Source organism: Morus notabilis, unplaced genomic scaffold (assembly GCF_000414095.1).
Source record: "Morus notabilis unplaced genomic scaffold, ASM41409v2 Scaffold384, whole genome shotgun sequence".
Classification (NCBI taxonomy): Eukaryota; Viridiplantae; Streptophyta; class Magnoliopsida; order Rosales; family Moraceae; genus Morus; species Morus notabilis.
In genome coordinates this window covers 666,203-685,263 of record NW_010387635.1, presented here as the reverse complement: position 1 = coordinate 685,263, position 19,061 = coordinate 666,203, and the positions used below count along the sequence as shown (strand labels likewise).

The 19,061-nt window shown below is 34.0% G+C and overlaps 4 protein-coding genes across 6 annotated transcripts in view; 3 read left to right on the top strand and 1 right to left on the bottom strand.

The window, feature by feature from the left end:
- Positions 1–411: 411 nt before the first annotated feature.
- Positions 412–5,227, top strand: LOC21409286 (protein MID1-COMPLEMENTING ACTIVITY 1). Of its 3 annotated transcripts, none has more exons than XM_024177052.1 (9): positions 412–784; positions 926–987; positions 1,192–1,984; positions 3,327–3,745; positions 3,838–3,947; positions 4,184–4,255; positions 4,446–4,552; positions 4,730–4,823; positions 4,916–5,227. In XM_024177052.1, the coding sequence occupies exons 3-9, from the start codon at positions 1,574–1,576 to the stop codon at positions 4,966–4,968; spliced, it is 1,266 nt and encodes a 421-aa protein (XP_024032820.1). In that variant the 5' UTR covers positions 412–784; positions 926–987; positions 1,192–1,573; the 3' UTR covers positions 4,969–5,227. The 3 variants fall into 3 exon arrangements, with proteins under 3 accessions (XP_024032820.1, XP_024032819.1, XP_024032821.1); XM_024177051.1 differs by having other exon boundaries at positions 918–987; XM_024177053.1 differs by lacking the exon at positions 926–987.
- Positions 5,228–9,040: 3,813 nt separating this feature from the next.
- On the top strand, positions 9,041–10,892 carry LOC21409285 (SKP1-like protein 1A). Its single transcript, XM_010115006.2, has 2 exons — positions 9,041–9,442; positions 10,433–10,892. Exons 1-2 carry the CDS (start codon positions 9,125–9,127, stop codon positions 10,604–10,606), a joined length of 492 nt encoding a protein of 163 aa, XP_010113308.1. The 5' UTR covers positions 9,041–9,124; the 3' UTR covers positions 10,607–10,892.
- Positions 10,893–14,148: 3,256 nt separating this feature from the next.
- On the top strand, positions 14,149–16,430 carry LOC21409284 (protein MID1-COMPLEMENTING ACTIVITY 1). Its single transcript, XM_024177044.1, has 7 exons — positions 14,149–14,178; positions 14,666–15,084; positions 15,177–15,286; positions 15,523–15,594; positions 15,785–15,891; positions 16,069–16,162; positions 16,255–16,430. Exons 1-7 carry the CDS (start codon positions 14,149–14,151, stop codon positions 16,305–16,307), a joined length of 885 nt encoding a protein of 294 aa, XP_024032812.1. The 3' UTR covers positions 16,308–16,430.
- Positions 16,431–16,882: 452 nt separating this feature from the next.
- LOC112095322 overlaps positions 16,883–19,061 on the bottom strand; it is a 4,430-nt gene continuing 2,251 nt past the window's right edge. Inside the window, exon 3 of the mRNA XM_024177043.1 lies at positions 16,883–18,334. Within this exon, the coding sequence (XP_024032811.1) occupies positions 16,883–18,334 (1,452 nt within the window). The remainder of the gene's footprint in view (positions 18,335–19,061) is intronic.

Genomic DNA, 19,061 nt, shown 5'->3' with positions numbered 1-19,061 from the left:
TTTTTACTGTAGCAAAACTCGAATTCTAAACTCGAATCGGCGAAATGAACGGGATAATGACATAAATATTCTTCTATTTTTACAAGTACAAGTGGTTGGAAAATAAAAAGAGGGAGAGAGGAGGAAGAAGGAGACCTTACCTAAAAAATACGTTTTTAATTTTAAATCATGATTCATAATTTTTTACAGTATTTTTTAAAAAAAAAATACACATAAAATAAAAATAATTTTACATAAAATAAAAATAATTTTAAATTTATGAATTATGGGAATCGGAAGGGCAAGGGTATTTTCGTAGTAACAAGAGAAGAACAGGGGCTTTCTCGTCCTTTTACTCATCTGTCGTGGAGCTCGGCCTTGTGGCCAAATATTAGAGAGAGAGAGAGGGAGAAGTAAAGAAAGACTATCGATGAGAAGACAACAATGCAAGGACAGGCCACACCGAAACTGTGAGATAAAATTCTAGAGAGAGAGTGAATGAGTGATTGCTGAGATTTCTCTCTCTATATTTGTGCTTTCTTTTCTTCTTCTTCTTCTTCTTCTGCTTCTCTCTCTAACCAGAGAAAAAGCCAGAAGAAGCTCATTTCCGCAAAGCAATGCCTGCAATTCCCAAACCCCAATGCCTCTTCTTCTTCTTCTTCCTCGTCGTCTCACGGACTCTGACATTTCTTCTCATGCATTGAGTAAAACTATACTCATTTCCCACTCAAAATTTTGAGCCCAAAAAACAAAAAAAAAACAAAAAAAACAAAACAAAACCATCATTCGTACTTGAAGACCTCCGGTGAGGCTCTCATTTTCATTTTTTTTTTTTGCTTGTAGTCTTAGCCGGTTATTTTTTTGCATTGTGATTTCTGCAATTTGAATGATTTTTTTTAATCATTTTTCTTTGTAATTTTCATTTTCCTTCGGCGAAGAACTTCAGGTCTTGTTCTAAGTCTGCGAAACGAAGAATTTCCTTTTTCATCGAAGTGAATTTATATTTAGGTGTGTAAATTTACCGTTTCTTATTGCTCTTGAAAAGATAAAGCAAACAATGCATTTGCTTTTGTTGACTGATTTCTTTTTTCGCTTTTTTTTTTTTTTTTTTCCTTCTTCTTTTCTTTCGCCGTTGAAAAGTTTCTAGTCAAGAAGCGTAAAGGAGATTCTTGGAGATTTTCCTTTATCTGATTTTTTTTTTCCCCACTGCAGTTGAAATGCACTTCGAAGTTGACGAGATCTTGAATGTTCGTATCAGTTTCTGGAGAAATCCGACGGCCAAAATCTTGATCCGAGCATAAAACCGCCAAAAATTTCTGTTTTCGAGTGATTGAATTGTGATAGAGAAACTCCATTCGGCGAAATCACGAGAAAATACCAAATTTTGGATTGAATTTGTGAGTGATCAGTGACCGAGGATCCGAACTGAAAAGAATTTCTGGATTTCGTCAAAAATTTACGATGAATTCCAGCTTTCAGATTTGAGAGAGACAAAACTAACCGGGAAAAGAAGAAATGCAGTAGTTTTCGGACTTGAATAGTCGGGTTGATAAACAACGAAGGTGAGAGATTTCTCCGCATTGAGAGGGCGAAAATGGCGTCTCAGTGGGAGCATTTTGGGGAAATCGCGAACATCGCGCAGCTGGCGGGGCTGGACGCCATCCGGCTGATCGCGCTGATCGTGAAGGCGGCGAGCACGGCCCGGATGCACAAGAAGAACTGCAGGCAGTTCTCGCAGCATCTGAAGCTGATCGGGAACTTGCTGGAGCAGCTGAAGATCTCGGAGCTCAAGAGGTATCCGGAGACGCGGGAGCCTCTTGAGCAGCTCGAGGATGCTCTGAGAAGGTCGTATGTTCTCGTCAATAGCTGCCAGGACCGGAGCTACCTTTACTTGCTTGCCATGGGTTGGAACATCGTGTACCAATTCAGGAAGGCTCAGAACGAAATCGATAGATATCTCAAGCTCGTCCCTCTCATCACCCTCGTTGACAATGCTCGAGTCAGGGTATTGGTTTTGATTCTTGTCTTTTTGTTTTTGTCGATTTTTTGGTGAGCTCTTCGATTGTTTTCTCTGTTTTTTTTTTTTTTTGTTAAATTATTTGATCTGTGTCAGTGGCGAGGAAATTTTGATTTTCTTGGAATTATGGTTTTTTTTATAATGATTTTTCTGTATTATTAGCATTTTGCAAATGGTCGTCTTCAAAACCCACAAATGAAAATTTTTTCTTCGCCCCGCTCCCCCCCCCAAAAAAAAAAATAAGTCTTGGATGATAAAAATTAAGGATAAAAACTTTGGTGAATTACACTATCCTTGCTTGGTATTGATTTGTTTTTTTTATGTTTTTGTTGTTTAATTTTTTGATACGTATTAGATTGTTAGTCACAAGAAAAATTGGATCTCGCTTGGTATCTGGGTTTTGTATGATTTTGCTGTATATCAGCTTGTGTCGTAGGATCAAAAAGAAAAATGAAACCAAGAAAAAAAAAAAACGCACAGCTGAAAAATTGCCGTGCAAGATATAATTTGGATTAAAGGTTAAAATTTCATGCGTGGAATTACGATTTTCCTTCTTGCTGGAAGTCAAATCTACTCAATCGTTTAGTTGGGGTGATGAAGACAGTCACTTTGAAATGCTGGACCTCTAATCTACTCAAGGCTATATATATATAGTTAGGGTGCGAAATATAGAACTGATAAGGATGTTTCATTTGACTTGATGGATTTACATATTTAGGGCCTTATGTAGAAAGATTTCAAGTGTTCTGGTGTAGGTTGTGCAAACTTGCTATTATCTTTAATTTGTCCTTTTGTTAATTGGGCACTAGACTTTAATCTGTTGCTTCTGGCATATTGGAATCATTGATTTGGACATTAAAATATAGTTTTGAGATACTAGTGTGCGGGAAATATAGGAGATAGTTGTGGTGATGATTTATGTGGAGCTGAATGTAGTCGGCTGCATCATGACTCTTATACTGAGTGATAAGTTTTATCGGGCAAACTTATTGAAAAAAGAAAAAAAACAGATTCTCATTTTTCTGAGGAAATGTGATCTTTTCTTTTTTATATTTGAATAGTAATCTGATTTAAGGAATGAACCTTAATGCAAAAGATAGACACAATGCCACTTTAATTTTTAACAAATTGTTGTTTATTTATGTTTCAGTTATGCGGTTACATTGATAACCAAGTGCGGCTCAATCTACTGTCCCGTTGCTTAAACTGATCATAATTATATGATTAATAATTTATGTCCTGTGTATTTTTATTCTCTTAGTTGTCTCTGTTTGGAAAACCGAAAATGAAAGTTTAACTTGATTTAAGTTTCATTCTCTCATATTCGCAGGAGAGACTTGAATACATTGAGAGAGATCAATGTGAGTACACATTGGATGATGAGGATAGAAAGATTCAGGATGTAATTCTGCAACCCGAACCCTTGAAAAGTGGTGCTTCAGTGCTGAAGAAGACTCTCTCGTGCTCCTACCCAAACTTACCTTTTAAAGAAGCACTCAAAAAGGAAAATGAAAAGCTTCAACTAGAACTACAAAGGTCACAAGCTAATTACGATGTGAATCAATGCGAAGTTATTCAGCGTTTGATAGATGTCACGGAAACTGTCGCTGAGAATACTGTTCCAGACAAGAGTTCACCTGAAAAAAGTCACAAGAAAATGGAGCGGAACTATTCAGATGACAATAGTGAAAAAGAAGATTCATCCGATGAAAAATATAGTAAGAGAGGTGATAGTCGTGTAACTTCCAGGTAAGTATTTTGTATATTTTACTACACCATACAGCCATAATAGTGCAATTGCATATCTGAGTATGGGTGTGTAATATCATATCTATATGCAGAAACACTTCTTCAGTTTCATCTGGGCATGATCTGCTGTCAACTAGATGCTCACGTCGCCATGAAGAATGGAGTAATGATCTACTTGGATGTTGTTCAGAACCTTCTTTGTGTATGTTCCTTGCTTGCTTTTTATTAAATACTCAGAATCAACTCCAAATAAATGGCCAATTCCCTCTATTTGGTTCTTTAATATGTGGATGTCGATGTTATTTCTACATAGGCAGTTTTACTCTCTTCTCATCATCTTTTAGAAAGGTCTCTATTTTTGTCTCATATCAGGCCAGCAAACTCTCTTGTTCCGCTTAAACTCTGCTTCTGTCCTAAAGTTTGTCACATGCTTTGCAGGTATAAAGACATTCTTTTACCCTTGCGGTACTTTTTCAAAGATTGCTACGGTAGCAAAAAACAGGCACATGTGTAAGTGCTACTATCACTCTTGGTAAACACTACTCGAATCAGTTTTCTTTTAAGTTTTAGTTAACATGATGTTTGGTGCTCAATTCAATCTCAGTATGCCTGATGGCGATACTGTAACATTGTGATTCTGTACATGGCTCTAGTATTGTTGAAGCTTACATAGAAAACGTTTTCTTTCTTTGCTGATCAGCTCCGGCAGAAGCTTGTAACGAGTTGATGGCGTATTCATTAATTTTGTCTTGCTGTTGCTATACCTGTTGCATTAGAAGGAAGCTCCGCAAGACGTTGAATATCACGGTAGATTTCATCTCGCCCCCTGCATAGTTTAGGCATGAAGCGATTTTTTTATTTGCTTGTTAAGTTAGTATAAATTACACTACATTATCCGTAAATACTAGTGCTTCTTCATTTCTAGTCCCGATATGTTTGGAAGTTAAACCGAGCCTCATGGTCCATTCTCTTCTCTTTTGGCAGGGAGGTTTCATCGACGATTTCCTTTCACATTTCATGTGTTGCTGCTGTGCTCTTGTCCAAGAATGGCGGGAAGTTGAGATCCGCGGTGTTTACGGTATCTACTCATACTTTAACCTTAGATACAAATATGGTTTGCAGTTTCTAATACCAGTCGAGGTATCTGGTATAACTATATCCAATATGCAGGTCCTGAGAAGACAAAAACAAGCCCACCACCATCACAATACATGGAATCTTAAGTGAAGGATTTGAAGGCACTGTTCAAATATTGTGAGATACATATATATAGGTAATGGCCAGTTGCCACTGTTATTATGTGAAAAACTTGTAATCTGATTTCTACTTTCATCAATTCTCTCCCTCATGTGTAAAGTAGCCTTGTTAAAGTTTTTAGATTCAAAACATGCTGTATCATAGACTTACTTTTAAAATGATATGGTGTTGCTTGTGTTATTGTAGAAGAATTAAGCGAATATCACACTCAAAACTATGTCAATATAACACACTTTTAATAGATTTTGACGAAGAATTGACGTTTAAAAATTGTGTCCTGCCAAGTATTTTTCATACCATACGAAATAATTCTCCTTTAGGATAGGTCCGTCAAACTTACATCAATAAACAAATATTATAATGATGAGGAAATCTCACTATTTCTTGAAGGAAAAGAGATTCGCCTATTCATTAAGCAACTAACCCACGACAAATAGTTGAATTCTTGATTTATTTTCCTTTTAAATATGTGTTTTCTTGATCCTTAAACTTAAAGGTAGTTGGAACCCGTAAGAATATTTGCTTTTATTCTATATATATGCCCGTGTATCATGGTCTTTATTCGATTTGCCTGATTTTGCTATGTTATGCAAATATTAATAGTTTCTCCCCTTTTTCCTTGATATGTCCTTTTTTTTTTTTTTTTTTTTTTTAAGTGAGTGGCATTGTTTGAGCAGTTATTCTCTAAAAATTTTCACCAAACTGCACCAATATTATTGATGGGGCATGGGGCGAGGTGTCTTATGCAATTAAGGTCTTAAACCTTGACAAATTTAGACCAAACAAATCACTTAACACGTCGTGTAAAATATATATATATATATAAATAGTCATCATATGTAAGAACAGAATCATGTGTAGAGGTTGCACTTATAACCATGCGGTAAACATCACCTTATTTCTAGAGTGTTAAAGTTCAATTCCCCTCGAAAGATGAAGTCATAAAAATGCTTACTTTTATGGTAGGAGTTGTCATTTTAAACTATCAGTGGGAACAACTATTGGATTCGTTTTTAACAATATGATTTGTCGAATGAGCAACTCATTCTATGTTGCACCATAAATATTTAAATTTAATGTTGATATTTACAAATCAAACCGTTAAAAAATTAATTTAATAATTAACACAAGAGTTCTTATGGTAGATTAAAATAACAGTTTTTCTGGTAGGTTTTGAAAAGTAACTACTAAAAATTTATTCTCTTCAGCCATAAAATTTGCATCAAAATTGTTAGTCATACGTTTTAATTTGATATAATTTTAACCAGATTTAACGGTTAAAAACTAACCCTCTTTTTTAGTGGAGAAATTACCTACCCTAATGAACAACACTATCCACTTTTTTTTTTAAAAAAAAGTAACAAGAAAATAAAATCACACGTGCCAGAATTTTGTTAATATTGTGTCATTCATATTAATTGCTATAATCATTTCAACATTAATTAATTAAATGGTGGTTCTATTCACACTTCTTTTTTACTCTTTACATCCCCTTCAAAATAAACACCTCAAATAATTTTAAAAGAACTAATTTTATTGTTTTACACACCTTTATCATTTCAAGATTGCCCTTAATTATTTTTGTAAAGTAATTAATTTTTGTCCACTTCAATTTTCTTTTTACATCCACCATTTCATTTTAGTTTGTTATTTAAATAGTATTATTTCACTATCCCTTCATATCTTTTTTTGTTCTTTTTTGTTGAAATTTTAGGTGTGAAGCCTTTTAAAAAAAAAACAAATAGAAGATGAAACGGAAAAAATAATAATCCAACTTTATAAAAAAATGAAATAAAAACAAAATAAAATGATTAGTCTTTAAAAATATATATATAGTTAAAAAAATCCAAAAATTTATTTGCTTGAAGTTTAAAAAATACAAACTTGAAATAAAAAAGACAAAATAAAAATTGCCATATAACTAATAGCAAAGAAAATGTAACATTACATCAATACAACTTATTCAAAAAGTCATTGAAAGGTAAAAATAGAGGTTTTTTAAAAATTTAAAAATTGTAATAGTTTATAATTTAAGATATAACATGTAAGGCGTGTGAAGAGAAATAAAAATTATATAATTAATTTTTTTAATTAAATTTAATTACAAATTAAATGTGCCATAATAATCTTTTTTTGTCTTTTTGTCATAAAAAATTTAAAATAAGTGTATGAAGAGTAAAAATTTAAATCCGCAAAGTGAAAAATGCCTAAATTAGTTTTATTTACAAGATTTTATGAACCAACAAGGTCCTTAAATTACCCGGTGGGTCCTATGGGAAGAGCCTCCTATTTAGTGCTGAAATTTTAGACCGGCCGCCCGCGACCGCTTAAAAAAACTAACCCACTCGCCCGAGCCCAAAATTTGCCTTGGACATACCGCGGGCATTGTCTTAGCTGCCCGACCCACCCAAAAAAGCCCAAAAATTAAATATATTTATAATATATCAAAAATAGTAGAAAATATCCAATGTGAAAAGCTTAAGGAAGTATATAGGCTAATTTTTAGTTATATAAATTAATAGACCATAACTTATCAAGTTATGGTTCATAACCAGATAAGTTATGGACAAACTTATCAAGTTATAATTCATAGTCAGACAAATTATAGACAAAAACCGTGATTTATGGACAATAACTTGTCAAGTTATGATTCATAATCAGACAAATTATAGACAAAAACCGTGATTTATGGACAATAACTTGTCAAGTTATGATTCATAATCAGACAAATTATGAACGAAAATAATAATTTAACCTATTTATTAACTTATGTAAAATATTGGCTTATTAATTTTAATTCATCTCATGGCCTATTTTCCTCATTTTCCCTTTATATATTTATACAAAGCAGTTTCAAACAAATGAATGAATGACACATTCACAATCACAATCACGAATCAACAAACATAATCGAGGTCTCTCACTGCTGAAAACCAAAATGATGAATTAAATTGACAAAATGGAACACAAACTTCAGAAAGATGGCAGAAAAGAAGAGGGCTCACCGGTGCCGGGAGATCGCTTGGCGCGCTTAATCTTTTGAAGTTGAACCTACGTTTCCATGAAAGCCTGCATCCTTTGGAACTCCAAATCCTTGGTGAATTGCATCCTCTGCTTCTCGAACTCCACCATCTGCCTCTGCTTCGTTGCCTCCACTTTTTGATATATCTCTCCGAACCTCTCTATCGTCTTCGCCAATTTCCTGTACATCGACTCTCTCTCCCTCTCCTCCCTTCCCCAGCTCTTCATGCTCGACCGAGACCCTGATCGGTCAGATTCCTCATCCTCCGCAAGAGCCGCCACTGCTGTTGCTGCAAACGCGGGCAAGCAATATGGCGAGCTTCTGACAATGGACTTGCAACGGTGGCAGGCTTCTTTTTTTTTTGGTTGATTTTTGGGTTGTTAGAGCCCGAGCCCGGCCTGAAACTTAGACGGACAGACATAGAGTCTTGCCCGCCGAACTTAAAAATTTTCAGGGTTCGGCCAGGCCTCCCGGCCGTAGTTCCAGCACTACTCTTGTTACCCTCCGGATTTCGATCGTTTTCCTCTTATTAAATTTCCCCACGCAAAGCCTCTGAAATCCATTTCCACAAGAAATCAGTACACCAGATCAGAGACTCTCAAATTATAAATAAAATAATGTTTTACAGATTGGGTCTTGAACTTTTAATTTTAGGAAGTTTCCCACCTATATTGTAAAAATGTTGCAATATGCCCATTTATCAAATTTGCTTTGATTTTTTATCAAAGGGATTAAGAGTTAGGGAATTGAAAATTTTGTATTACATTTTAAATTAAGATGAAATATTTCATCAAACAAGCCTTTCGTCACCAATCTAATAAAATCAGCGTCAGCATAAGAGATATTGTAGCAATTTTACATATTGGGAGAATAGTTAAAAAAATAGAAATTATGGGGGTAAATATTGAAACCCTATAAACTCAGAGATAAATGTACAAAATACTCGATAAAAAATAATTAAAAAAGCCTATAAAAACCCAACCCACAGAATAGAGATTCACTCTTTTAGAGCACAGAAAAGTTAGAGAGAGAGAGAGGGGCAAAGACCAAGCGGTGTCGTTTCCTTCGTAGTTGTGAACAAAAGCTTCTCGTTTTCTAGGATGTCGACGTCGTCGTCAAAGAAGATCGTGCTTCGGAGTTCGGACGGCGAGTCTTTCGAGGTGGAGGAGGCGGTGGCGCTGCAGTCGCAGACGATAAAGCACATGGTGGAGGACGTCTCCGACGACAGCGCCATCCCCTTGCCCAACGTCACCAGCAGAATCCTCTCCAAGGTTATCGAGTACTGCAACCGCCACTCCGATGCCTCCTCCTCCGCCTCCGCCTCCGCCTCCGCCGGCGCCTCTGACGACAATGATCTCAAGTCCTGGGACGCCGAGTTCGTCAAGGTTGACCAGGCCACTCTCTTCGACCTCATTCTGGTACTCTCTCTCTAGAATTTATTTATTTTTTCGAATTTTGATAGTTAGGGTTTGTAGACGATGTTGCGTATGACGGGGTTTGTGCTTCTCAATCGGGAATAGAAATCGAATCGTCGTTAATCTTGTTATTTTTTCAGTTTTTTCAGGCTAGGGTTTGGAAATTTGGGGATTTTTACTAATGTTTAGGGATTTAGGGTTTCGGTGATGATATTCAAAACCTACCTCTTATTTTAGGTTTCCTTTTTTTAATCTTTGTGGGTTTGTTTGTTGTTTCCCTATTATTTTTGGCTTTCGTGACAATTATCAAATCCCTCAAGCGAGGATAAAAAAATCAAAATAAAAGAAAATTACACAAAGACTACAAAAGGAACCACCCTTGAGTTAACTGGTTAATCTATTCCATGTTTTATCCTTCTCATCAAAATACCATTTTATGTAGATATGGTATGCGTCAGTGCTTCTACTATGGTCAAAACTAGAGATTTTATTGTTGTGTAGGGTTTTCCCTTTGCCCATTTGTTTATGGCCTGTTTGGTTTTAAGGGCAATTTGGGGTTGCTTGACGTGCTTTTAAAATAATTGTTGTGTTTTTAATAGAAGCACTATTTTTATTTAAAATAAAAGCAGAAGTAGAATATAAAAGCCATACATTTCAACTTCTCAAAATTTTGTACACCTTTACTAAACACTATAATTGCATCGTTTATTGTGTAACAGTGCTTTTGTGCACCTTTACCAAACTTATAGTTGCATTCTTATTGTGTAAAGTGTTTTTGAGAGTTTTAAAAGTAATTCCAAACACACCTTAACTCAATGTTTTGATTCTGGATTCAAATTTTGAGAGAGAGCCCATTAACGGGAATTCTTTTTTTTTGAAATTTTTCGTGAGAGAAAAGTACGGTAGAAAATTATGGTTTTAAATGTGTGAACTAAATAGACTTTTAATTGTGCTTTATGTAATTTACATTCTGTTCATTTACTTGTTCACAAGGCTGCAAACTACTTGAACATCAAGAACCTGCTGGACTTGACATGTCAGACCGTGGCAGACATGATCAAGGGAAAGACCCCAGAAGAGATCAGGAGTACCTTCAATATCAAGAATGATTTTACTCCCGAGGAAGAGGAGGAGGTTCGGCGTGAAAACCAGTGGGCTTTTGAGTGATTTGCGGTTGGTTTTTTGAGTTTAATGGATGGGAACGACTTGGTGGATCAATGTGGGCTTTTCAAAAACAAAACAAAAAAGGGATCATATGGTGCAAGTTTAGTGTTGGTTTTACTCTAGGCGTAGTTGTTCATCTTTATATAGTGTTTTTGGCTGTGGAGCTTAGCTTTACTCGCTTTTGGGCTCCTCAAATTGTAAAGAATTGCCGGATATTTTGATCAGGGTTGGCAGTGTTTTATGCTCTTTATCTAATTAATATGACAATGGTGTTCCATATTTTCGGAAAGCTTTAATGTGTGTTTTGTCATCGTTTTTCAAGTATAGCCTTATGTTCTGCTGCTTTTCTTTTTTGCATTTGATGCCCTACCAATTGAATTAAGATGGTGCGTTGGCTAATAAAACCGTATTCTTTTTTGCTAATAAAACTGTACTAGTTCTTTATATAGTGATCTCATGAAGTTGGGATGGGTCCCCAGTATTTGCACTTTACAAATTAATCTTTCCCATTTTACCATAACGCATAATTTTTTCTTCTCTTTTTCAGATTGAATAGTGAATACAACAAATTGTATTGTCTAAATTGTTGTCTAAACGGTCAAGACGTGCATTTGAGTGGCAGGCTTGGAAGTTGAATACGCTGAAAATGCGTAGGCAATAAAAATAAAACCTTCCTTGGTGTTCAATAGGAAGAGACTGTAGATTAGAGTGAATGTGAATCGCAGAACTCTGGTTTTTCATATGCCAGAAGAAAAGACAATTAAAAATGGGTTTGTTTTATGGTACCTGGATATAATTCATGGCACAAATATGTTCTCAATACGTACGATCCGAGGAAGTCCTGACCGGGTGAGTGACACGTAGGGGGCGTTTGATATGTAATAATTTTAAGGATGGAAATGAAAATTTACAATATTATCATGTTTGGTACAAGAATTATAATATTTAGATTCTCAGGAAAGTGATTATCATGGGATTCACTTTCCCTCATTTTAAGATAATCTGAATACCACCCAATATGATGTTATTTAAATTCTCAGGAATCTCAAAATCATGTGAATCTTATTATAATAATAATAATAATAATTATTATTATTATTATAAATATAATAATAATAATAATTATTATAAATATAATAAATATAATAATAATAATAATATATTATTATTATTATTTATTATTTTTAATAATAATAATAATATATTATTATTATTATTTATTATTTTTAATAATAATAATAATATATTATTATTATTATTTATTATTTTTAATAATAATAATAATATATTATTATTATTATTTATTATTTTTAATAATAATAATAATATATTATTATTATTATTTATTATTTTTAATAATAATAATAATATATTATTATTATTATTTATTATTTTTAATAATAATAATAATATATTATTATTATTATTTATTATTTTTAATAATAATAATAATATATTATTATTATTATTTATTATTTTTAATAATAATAATAATATTATTTTTTTATTAATATTATTATTATTGATCTTCTTTCATGTGAACAACCAAACACAGTAATGTAATATTCCTGGGAATTTGAAAAAGATTCTTGTATGGAACCAAACATAATAATGTATTATTCCTAGGAATCATATTACTCTCGAACACTTTCCTGGAAATATGATTCCTACTGATTCCCGCATACCAAACGCCCCTATCTACAGCCTCACCTGAATAGAGTTGTAGACAGGCTGCACAGTGCTTTAAATCGAGGGGAGGGTTATTTACATAAACGTCTACTTAGAGCGCCCTGAATTTATATTTATTTATAAAACTATCCACTAACATACATATAAAAACGTTTATATACTTATATAATGAAAAAGGAAAAAAAAAGTGAAATGTCAAATTAAGAAAGTTTTCAAAATAAAATCATAATTTGATTTTGAATACAAAAGTCAAATGAAATGTGAATATTACATTAATGAAAGCTACCTAAATAAATAAAAGGAGAGTTTCTTAAACAATAAAAAAAATCCCATAATTAAAAAAAATGAAAAAAAAGGAGTTTCATGAAAAACCTAAAATCACCAAAAATAGGGACTACTCAATTTGTAAATATGGAAGAAACACGATAACGTATAAATAAATATGCATTTTCATTAGCATATTGATAATTCACTATGAAATAGAACATGTAAACCATAAAAACAAGAAAATGTAATCAAGAATAAGCATTTTTATTATTTTAACAGACATATCATTATAAAACTGACTAAATATAAAAGTTTGATACAATAATAATACATGAGACATGAACTCATAAAGAAAGATGTTTTATTATTGTAATGATGCTATCATTACAAACAAGAATGAATTTGATAGTTTGCACAAAAATAGCAATCATCTCCGGCGAGTTCTTAAAATATGAAAGATATAAATGTGGTAAATTAATTTTCATTATCAAAATAAATATCATAAGAAAATATAAAATAAACACGATAATGTACACATGAATGTGCATTTTCATTAGAATAATGATAATATCAATATGAAATAAAACTTATAATGCATAAGCAATACGAAAATGTATTCAACAACAAGCATTTCATTATTTTAACAGAGATATTATTATAAAACTAACTGAACATAAAAGGTTACAAGAAATTTAAAATAATTAAAATACAGACTTGTAAAGAAAGGTGTTTCATTACTATAATAATGATATCATTACAAACAGGAATAAATATGATAATTCACGACAAACCTACCATCAACTCCATTAAGTTTTTTAAAAATGACATATCAAAAAGGCAGGGTATAAAAAATAAGAACCAAAATAAACAAAAATTGTTTAACAAAATCATCAACAAAATTGAATATGCACCAAAAAAATAGAATCAATCTCTTGTGCTGATCTGTTGGTATTGAAGGAAAAAAAATAAAGGAAAGTCAAATTTCTAAAATAATCAGAAAAATATCCTAATATTATTATAGAAAACATGCTCAAAATAAATTATAAGGGCAAATCAGGTATAATATATTCTGTATTAAGTATAAGTGGATATTTCTGCAGTATTGTATAATTATAGACATTTTCATACAAAGCCTTTTACAGTAGACGTTTTATGTAAAATTTTCTAAAGCGCCATGAACAGATAATCTGAATGTCTGTATGCGCATGACCTCTTTTGCGAAAGGTAGGCTGCAATACAAGACTCGGTTGAAAGACGACCGAAGATGATTAATGGAAACCGAATTAGGCTAAATAAGCTAAATAAGCTTTTCATAGCAGATTTCTTTTTTCTATTACAAAATGCACCAAAATAGTCACTCTCTTGAATTCTAGACCGACTTTGACGAAAAGAGTGAAGTCTAGATAGACAATTTGGGTAAATAGTGGGATATCATCGACCCCTAAATGTACGTACGTATGTATGTATGTATGTATGTATTTATGTATGTACTTTAAATGTAATTTGCGACACCAATGCTGGAAGATTTAAGATTCTCGCAAGTGTATGGTTACATTTTTTGGTGAACCTTAATGCAAAAGATAGACACAATGCCACTAGACTTTAATCTGTTGCTTCTGGCATATTGGAATCATTGATTTGGACATTAAAATATAGTTTTGAGATACTAGTGTGCGGGAAATATAGGAGATAGTTGTGGTGATGATTTATGTGGAGCTGAATGTAGTCGGCTGCATCATGACTCTTATACTGAGTGATAAATTGAAAAAAAAAAAAAAAAAAACAGATTCTCATTTTTCTGAGGAAAAGGGATCTTTTTTTTTTTATATTTGAATAGTAATCTGATTTAAGGAATGAACCTTAATGCAAAAGATAGACACAATGCCACTTTAATTTTTAACAAATTGTTGTTTATTTATGTTTCAGTTATGCGGTTACATTGATAACCAAGTGCGGCTCAATCTACTGTCCCGTTGCTTAAACTGATCATAATTATATGATTAATAATTTATGTCCTGTGTATTTTTATTCTCTTAGTTGTCTCTGTTTGGAAAACCGAAAATGAAAGTTTAACTTGATTTAAGTTTCATTCTCTCATATTCGCAGGAGAGACTTGAATACATTGAGAGAGATCAATGTGAGTACACATTGGATGATGAGGATAGAAAGATTCAGGATGTAATTCTGCAACCCGAACCCTTGAAAAGTGGTGCTTCAGTGCTGAAGAAGACTCTCTCGTGCTCCTACCCAAACTTAACTTTTAAAGAAGCACTCAAAAAGGAAAATGAAAAGCTTCAACTAGAACTACGAAGGTCACAAGCTAATTACGATGTGAATCAATGCGAAGTTATTCAGCGTTTGATAGATGTCACGGAAACTGTCGCTGAGAATACTGTTCCAGACAAGAGTTCACCTGAAAAAAGTCACAAGAAAATGGAGCGGAACTATTCAGATGACAATAGTGAAAAAGAAGATTCATCCGATGAAAAATATAGTAAGAGAGGTGATAGTCGTGTAACTTCCAGGTAAGTATTTTGTATATTTTACTACACCATACAGCCATAATAGTGCAATTGCATATCTGAGTGTGGGTGTGTAATATCATATCAATATGCAGAAACACTTCTTCAGTTTCATCTGGGCATGATCTGCTGTCAACTAGATGGTCACATCGGCATGAAGAATGGAGTAATGATCTACTTGGATGTTGTTCAGAACCTTCTTTGTGTATGTTCCTTGCTTGCTTTTTATTAAATACTCAGAATCAACTCCAAATAAATGGCCAATTCCCTCTATTTGGTTCTTTAATATGTGGATGTCGATGTTATTTCTACATAGGCAGTTTTACTCTCTTCTCATCATCTTTTAGAAAGGTCTCTATTTTTGTCTCATATCAGGCCAGCAAACTCTCTTGTTCCGCTTAAACTCTGCTTCTGTCCTAAAGTTTGTCACATGCTTTGCAGGTATAAAGACATTCTTTTACCCTTGCGGTACTTTTTCAAAGATTGCTACGGTAGCAAAAAACAGGCACATGTGTAAGTGCTACTATCACTCTTGGTAAACACTACTCGAATCAGTTTTCTTTTAAGTTTTAGTTAACATGATGTTTGGTGCTCAATTCAATCTCAGTATGCCTGATGGCGATACTGTAACATTGTGATTCTGTACATGGCTCTAGTATTGTTGAAGCTTACATAGAAAACGTTTTCTTTCTTTGCTGATCAGCTCCGGCAGAAGCTTGTAACGAGTTGATGGCGTATTCATTAATTTTGTCTTGCTGTTGCTATACCTGTTGCATTAGAAGGAAGCTCCGCAAGACGTTGAATATCACGGTAGATTTCATCTCGCCCCCTGCATAGTTTAGGCATGAAGCGATTTTTTTATTTGCTTGTTAAGTTAGTATAAATTACACTACATTATCCGTAAATACTAGTGCTTCTTCATTTCTAGTCCCGATATGTTTGGAAGTTAAACCGAGCCTCATGGTCCATTCTCTTCTCTTTTGGCAGGGAGGTTTCATCGACGATTTCCTTTCACATTTCATGTGTTGCTGCTGTGCTCTTGTCCAAGAATGGCGGGAAGTTGAGATCCGCGGTGTTTACGGTATCTACTCATACTTTAACCTTAGATACAAATATGGTTTGCAGTTTCTAATACCAGTCGAGGTATCTGGTATAACTATATCCAATATGCAGGTCCTGAGAAGACAAAAACAAGCCCACCACCATCACAATACATGGAATCTTAAGTGAAGGATTTGAAGGCACTGTTCAAATATTGTGAGATACATATATATAGGTAATGGCCAGTTGCCACTGTTATTATGTGAAAAACTTGTAATCTGATTTCTACTTTCATCAATTCTCTCCCTCATGTGTAAACTAACTGAACATAAAAGGTTGCAAGAATTTTCTCAGCTGACATGCATTAACATCCATCTTACCACAAGGTTTAGTACGTGCAAAAAGAAACTCTGAAAATTATTTCTTAGTAACCAAGACAGCAAAAAAAATCGACCCAAACCAATCATTTTGAAATCATACCCAGATAACTTCGCAAAAATTTTAACCCAAATATCAACATGACAAAAATCACTCTTACGCATGAATATGCTCTCCACCCCCAACGAAAATTAGACAGTGTCCTTATTGTAAAAAATTATGGAAATATAGAGAAAGAAAACACCTGGACGATGAGCTTTCCACTTATGAGCACATCATGAGCTTCTTGATATGATTCTCTAAAAACACACATAAAAAATGTAAAAAGAAGCAAAGAAAAACATAAAATCAAAATATGGTACAGAAGATGTGAGCAAACTACTCAGGGCTGGTAAACGGGGTCGTTGAGAATGATCTCTTCAACCTGGTTCACCCCTAAGTAATTCTTCCTCAGGATCTGCTTGTCATGAGCTGCTTTCATTTTTACCTTGATCCTGGAATTACGCTCTTTCAGCATGTCAATCAATCGTTGTTCTTGCAATGCATCGAGTTTAGACGAGATGATGACTGGGAATGTGCCTTCATCTCCCAAGAACGCATGTTTTAAGCCCTCAGGTAGATGGACTAGCTTGATTTTTGGACCCTCATCGGTGGATGATTTCAGTTTTTCTCCTTCTGTTCGGAGCTCCTCAAAATATGGTGGCCCAAACTTAGTTCCTCTGTCCTGTGAGTTGCTGAAAATTGTAGACAAGTGAGCCAACTCAGCAGAACTGGAATCTTTAGAATCAGAATTTTGGAAGAGGTTTTGAAGATCTTCATAGTTGCTTTGCAGTTGAACCTCATTCTCGACAAGTGTGTCGATCATGAATGTTTGCTGACACTCGTCGTCCTCTCGTGGTTGCTTTTGAATATGAAAAATATTCACCTCAAGGGTCATATTCCCAAAAGATATCTTTATGAGACCATTCTTACAATTGATAAGTGCATTTGCTGTGGCAAGGAAATGTCTTCCTAGAATGATGGGAATGGATGACTCCATATTCACCACGGATTGTGTATCCAAGACAAGAAAGTCCACAGGGTAATAAAACTTGTCGTCTTGCACCAAAATGTCTTCCACTATTCCCCGTGGTCTCTTAATGGATCTATCGGCCAGTTGCAGAACCACAGATGTGGGCTTAATCTCTCCAAGACCCAATTGCAAGTAGACCGAATAAGGCATGAGGTTAACGCTCGATCCTAGGTCTAGTAACGCTTGGCCGAATTCTTGTGTCCCGATCTGACAAGAAATTATAGGACAACCTAGATCCTTATACTTCGGCGGTGTCTTTTGCTCAATCACCGCATTTACTTGTTCCGTCAAGAATGCAGTTTTCTTGACATGGTACTTCCTCTTTATGGTGCACAGATCCTTGATAACCTTGGCGTAGGCTGGCACTTGCTTGATCACATGTAGTAAGGGAAGATTGATCTTCAATTGTGTCAAGTTCTCTAGGATCTCACTTTGATTTTCCGGCACTTTCCCAAGAGGTCGAAGAGCTTGGGGGAAAGGCACCTTTACCAGAATTTTTGTTGGCTCTTCTTTCTCCTGAGCCGATTCTTCATTACTCGAAGTGGTTGTACTTGTGGATGGCGTGTAAAAATTCTTACAACTTCGAGTAGAGATGGCATTAACTTCCTTGATATTTTGACCTTCAGAATTGGAAGTTTGAGCCATGTGTTGTCCTCTCATATTGGACTGGGCTTGTGATGGAAATTTACTGCGCCCTTGAACGGTTAAAGCTCCTGTCAGTTTTGTGATCTGACTTTTTATTTCCTTGTTCTCTTCCACTAGCTGCGTGTGTTGAGAATGGTGTCCTAGAAGCATAAGATGTAATAGGATATTTATTATTTATTTAATAAAAGAGTTTATTCATCATTTTATGTGTATATATTTGTGAATATTTTATGAATATCAATGAAAATTCTATGATTATTTATGTAACCTTAAACATTGTATATAAGTGTTATATACGAGAGGATAATATTTAAGGATAATAATCAAAAAGTAATGTTCATAATGAATTTAATTAAAGTTCAGAATCTTTAATTAAAACATTATTAATACATGTCATTCCCATTAAGAATAGAACGGTGTTATCCGCACTGTTAATATGGTGAGATATTGAATGAGTGTATTTTGCATAATGAGATTATGTGGAACAAGGACACAGACACAATATGAATTTCTAATAATTCCGTTAAGTATAGAAATTCTAATTGAGTCTACCGATGGTCATATATAGGATAATCTTAATTCCAAGTTCTTAACAGACTCCTATTTATGGATTTGTGTCTTTTGATTTACTCGGTACGGATTTTGAGATCCTGAATCCTATTACTTGTATTTTAGAGACATGATGAAGTAGGTAGCCGGGAATGTTATTACACGAGATGGAATCCATTCATTCTTAAGAAAGAAGTAGATAAATAATTCTCTTGAGGGTTGATTCGGTACTTGGACCAGTAGGAGCTCCGATTCATGAATGTGTTTTATGAATCACTGTCCATTATAGAATCAA

What these genes read in the sequence shown, in the direction of transcription:
- LOC21409285 (XM_010115006.2), top strand. Translation starts at nt 9,125, where the DNA reads ATGTCGACGTCGTCGTCAAAGAAGATCGTGCTTCGGAGTTCGGACGGC. An exon ending in CTCTCTTCGACCTCATTCTG is followed by an intron (nt 9,443 to 10,432) that starts GTACTCTCTCTC and finishes CTTGTTCACAAG; the next exon opens with GCTGCAAACTACTTGAACAT.
- LOC21409284 (XM_024177044.1), top strand. Translation starts at nt 14,149, where the DNA reads ATGCCACTAGACTTTAATCTGTTGCTTCTG. An exon ending in AGCAAAAAACAGGCACATGT is followed by an intron (nt 15,595 to 15,784) that starts GTAAGTGCTACT and finishes TTTGCTGATCAG; the next exon opens with CTCCGGCAGAAGCTTGTAAC. An exon ending in TGAGATCCGCGGTGTTTACG is followed by an intron (nt 16,163 to 16,254) that starts GTATCTACTCAT and finishes TCCAATATGCAG; the next exon opens with GTCCTGAGAAGACAAAAACA.
- LOC21409286 (XM_024177053.1), top strand. Translation starts at nt 1,574, where the DNA reads ATGGCGTCTCAGTGGGAGCATTTTGGGGAAATCGCGAACATCGCGCAG. An exon ending in TTGACAATGCTCGAGTCAGG is followed by an intron (nt 1,985 to 3,326) that starts GTATTGGTTTTG and finishes TCATATTCGCAG; the next exon opens with GAGAGACTTGAATACATTGA. An exon ending in AGCAAAAAACAGGCACATGT is followed by an intron (nt 4,256 to 4,445) that starts GTAAGTGCTACT and finishes TTTGCTGATCAG; the next exon opens with CTCCGGCAGAAGCTTGTAAC.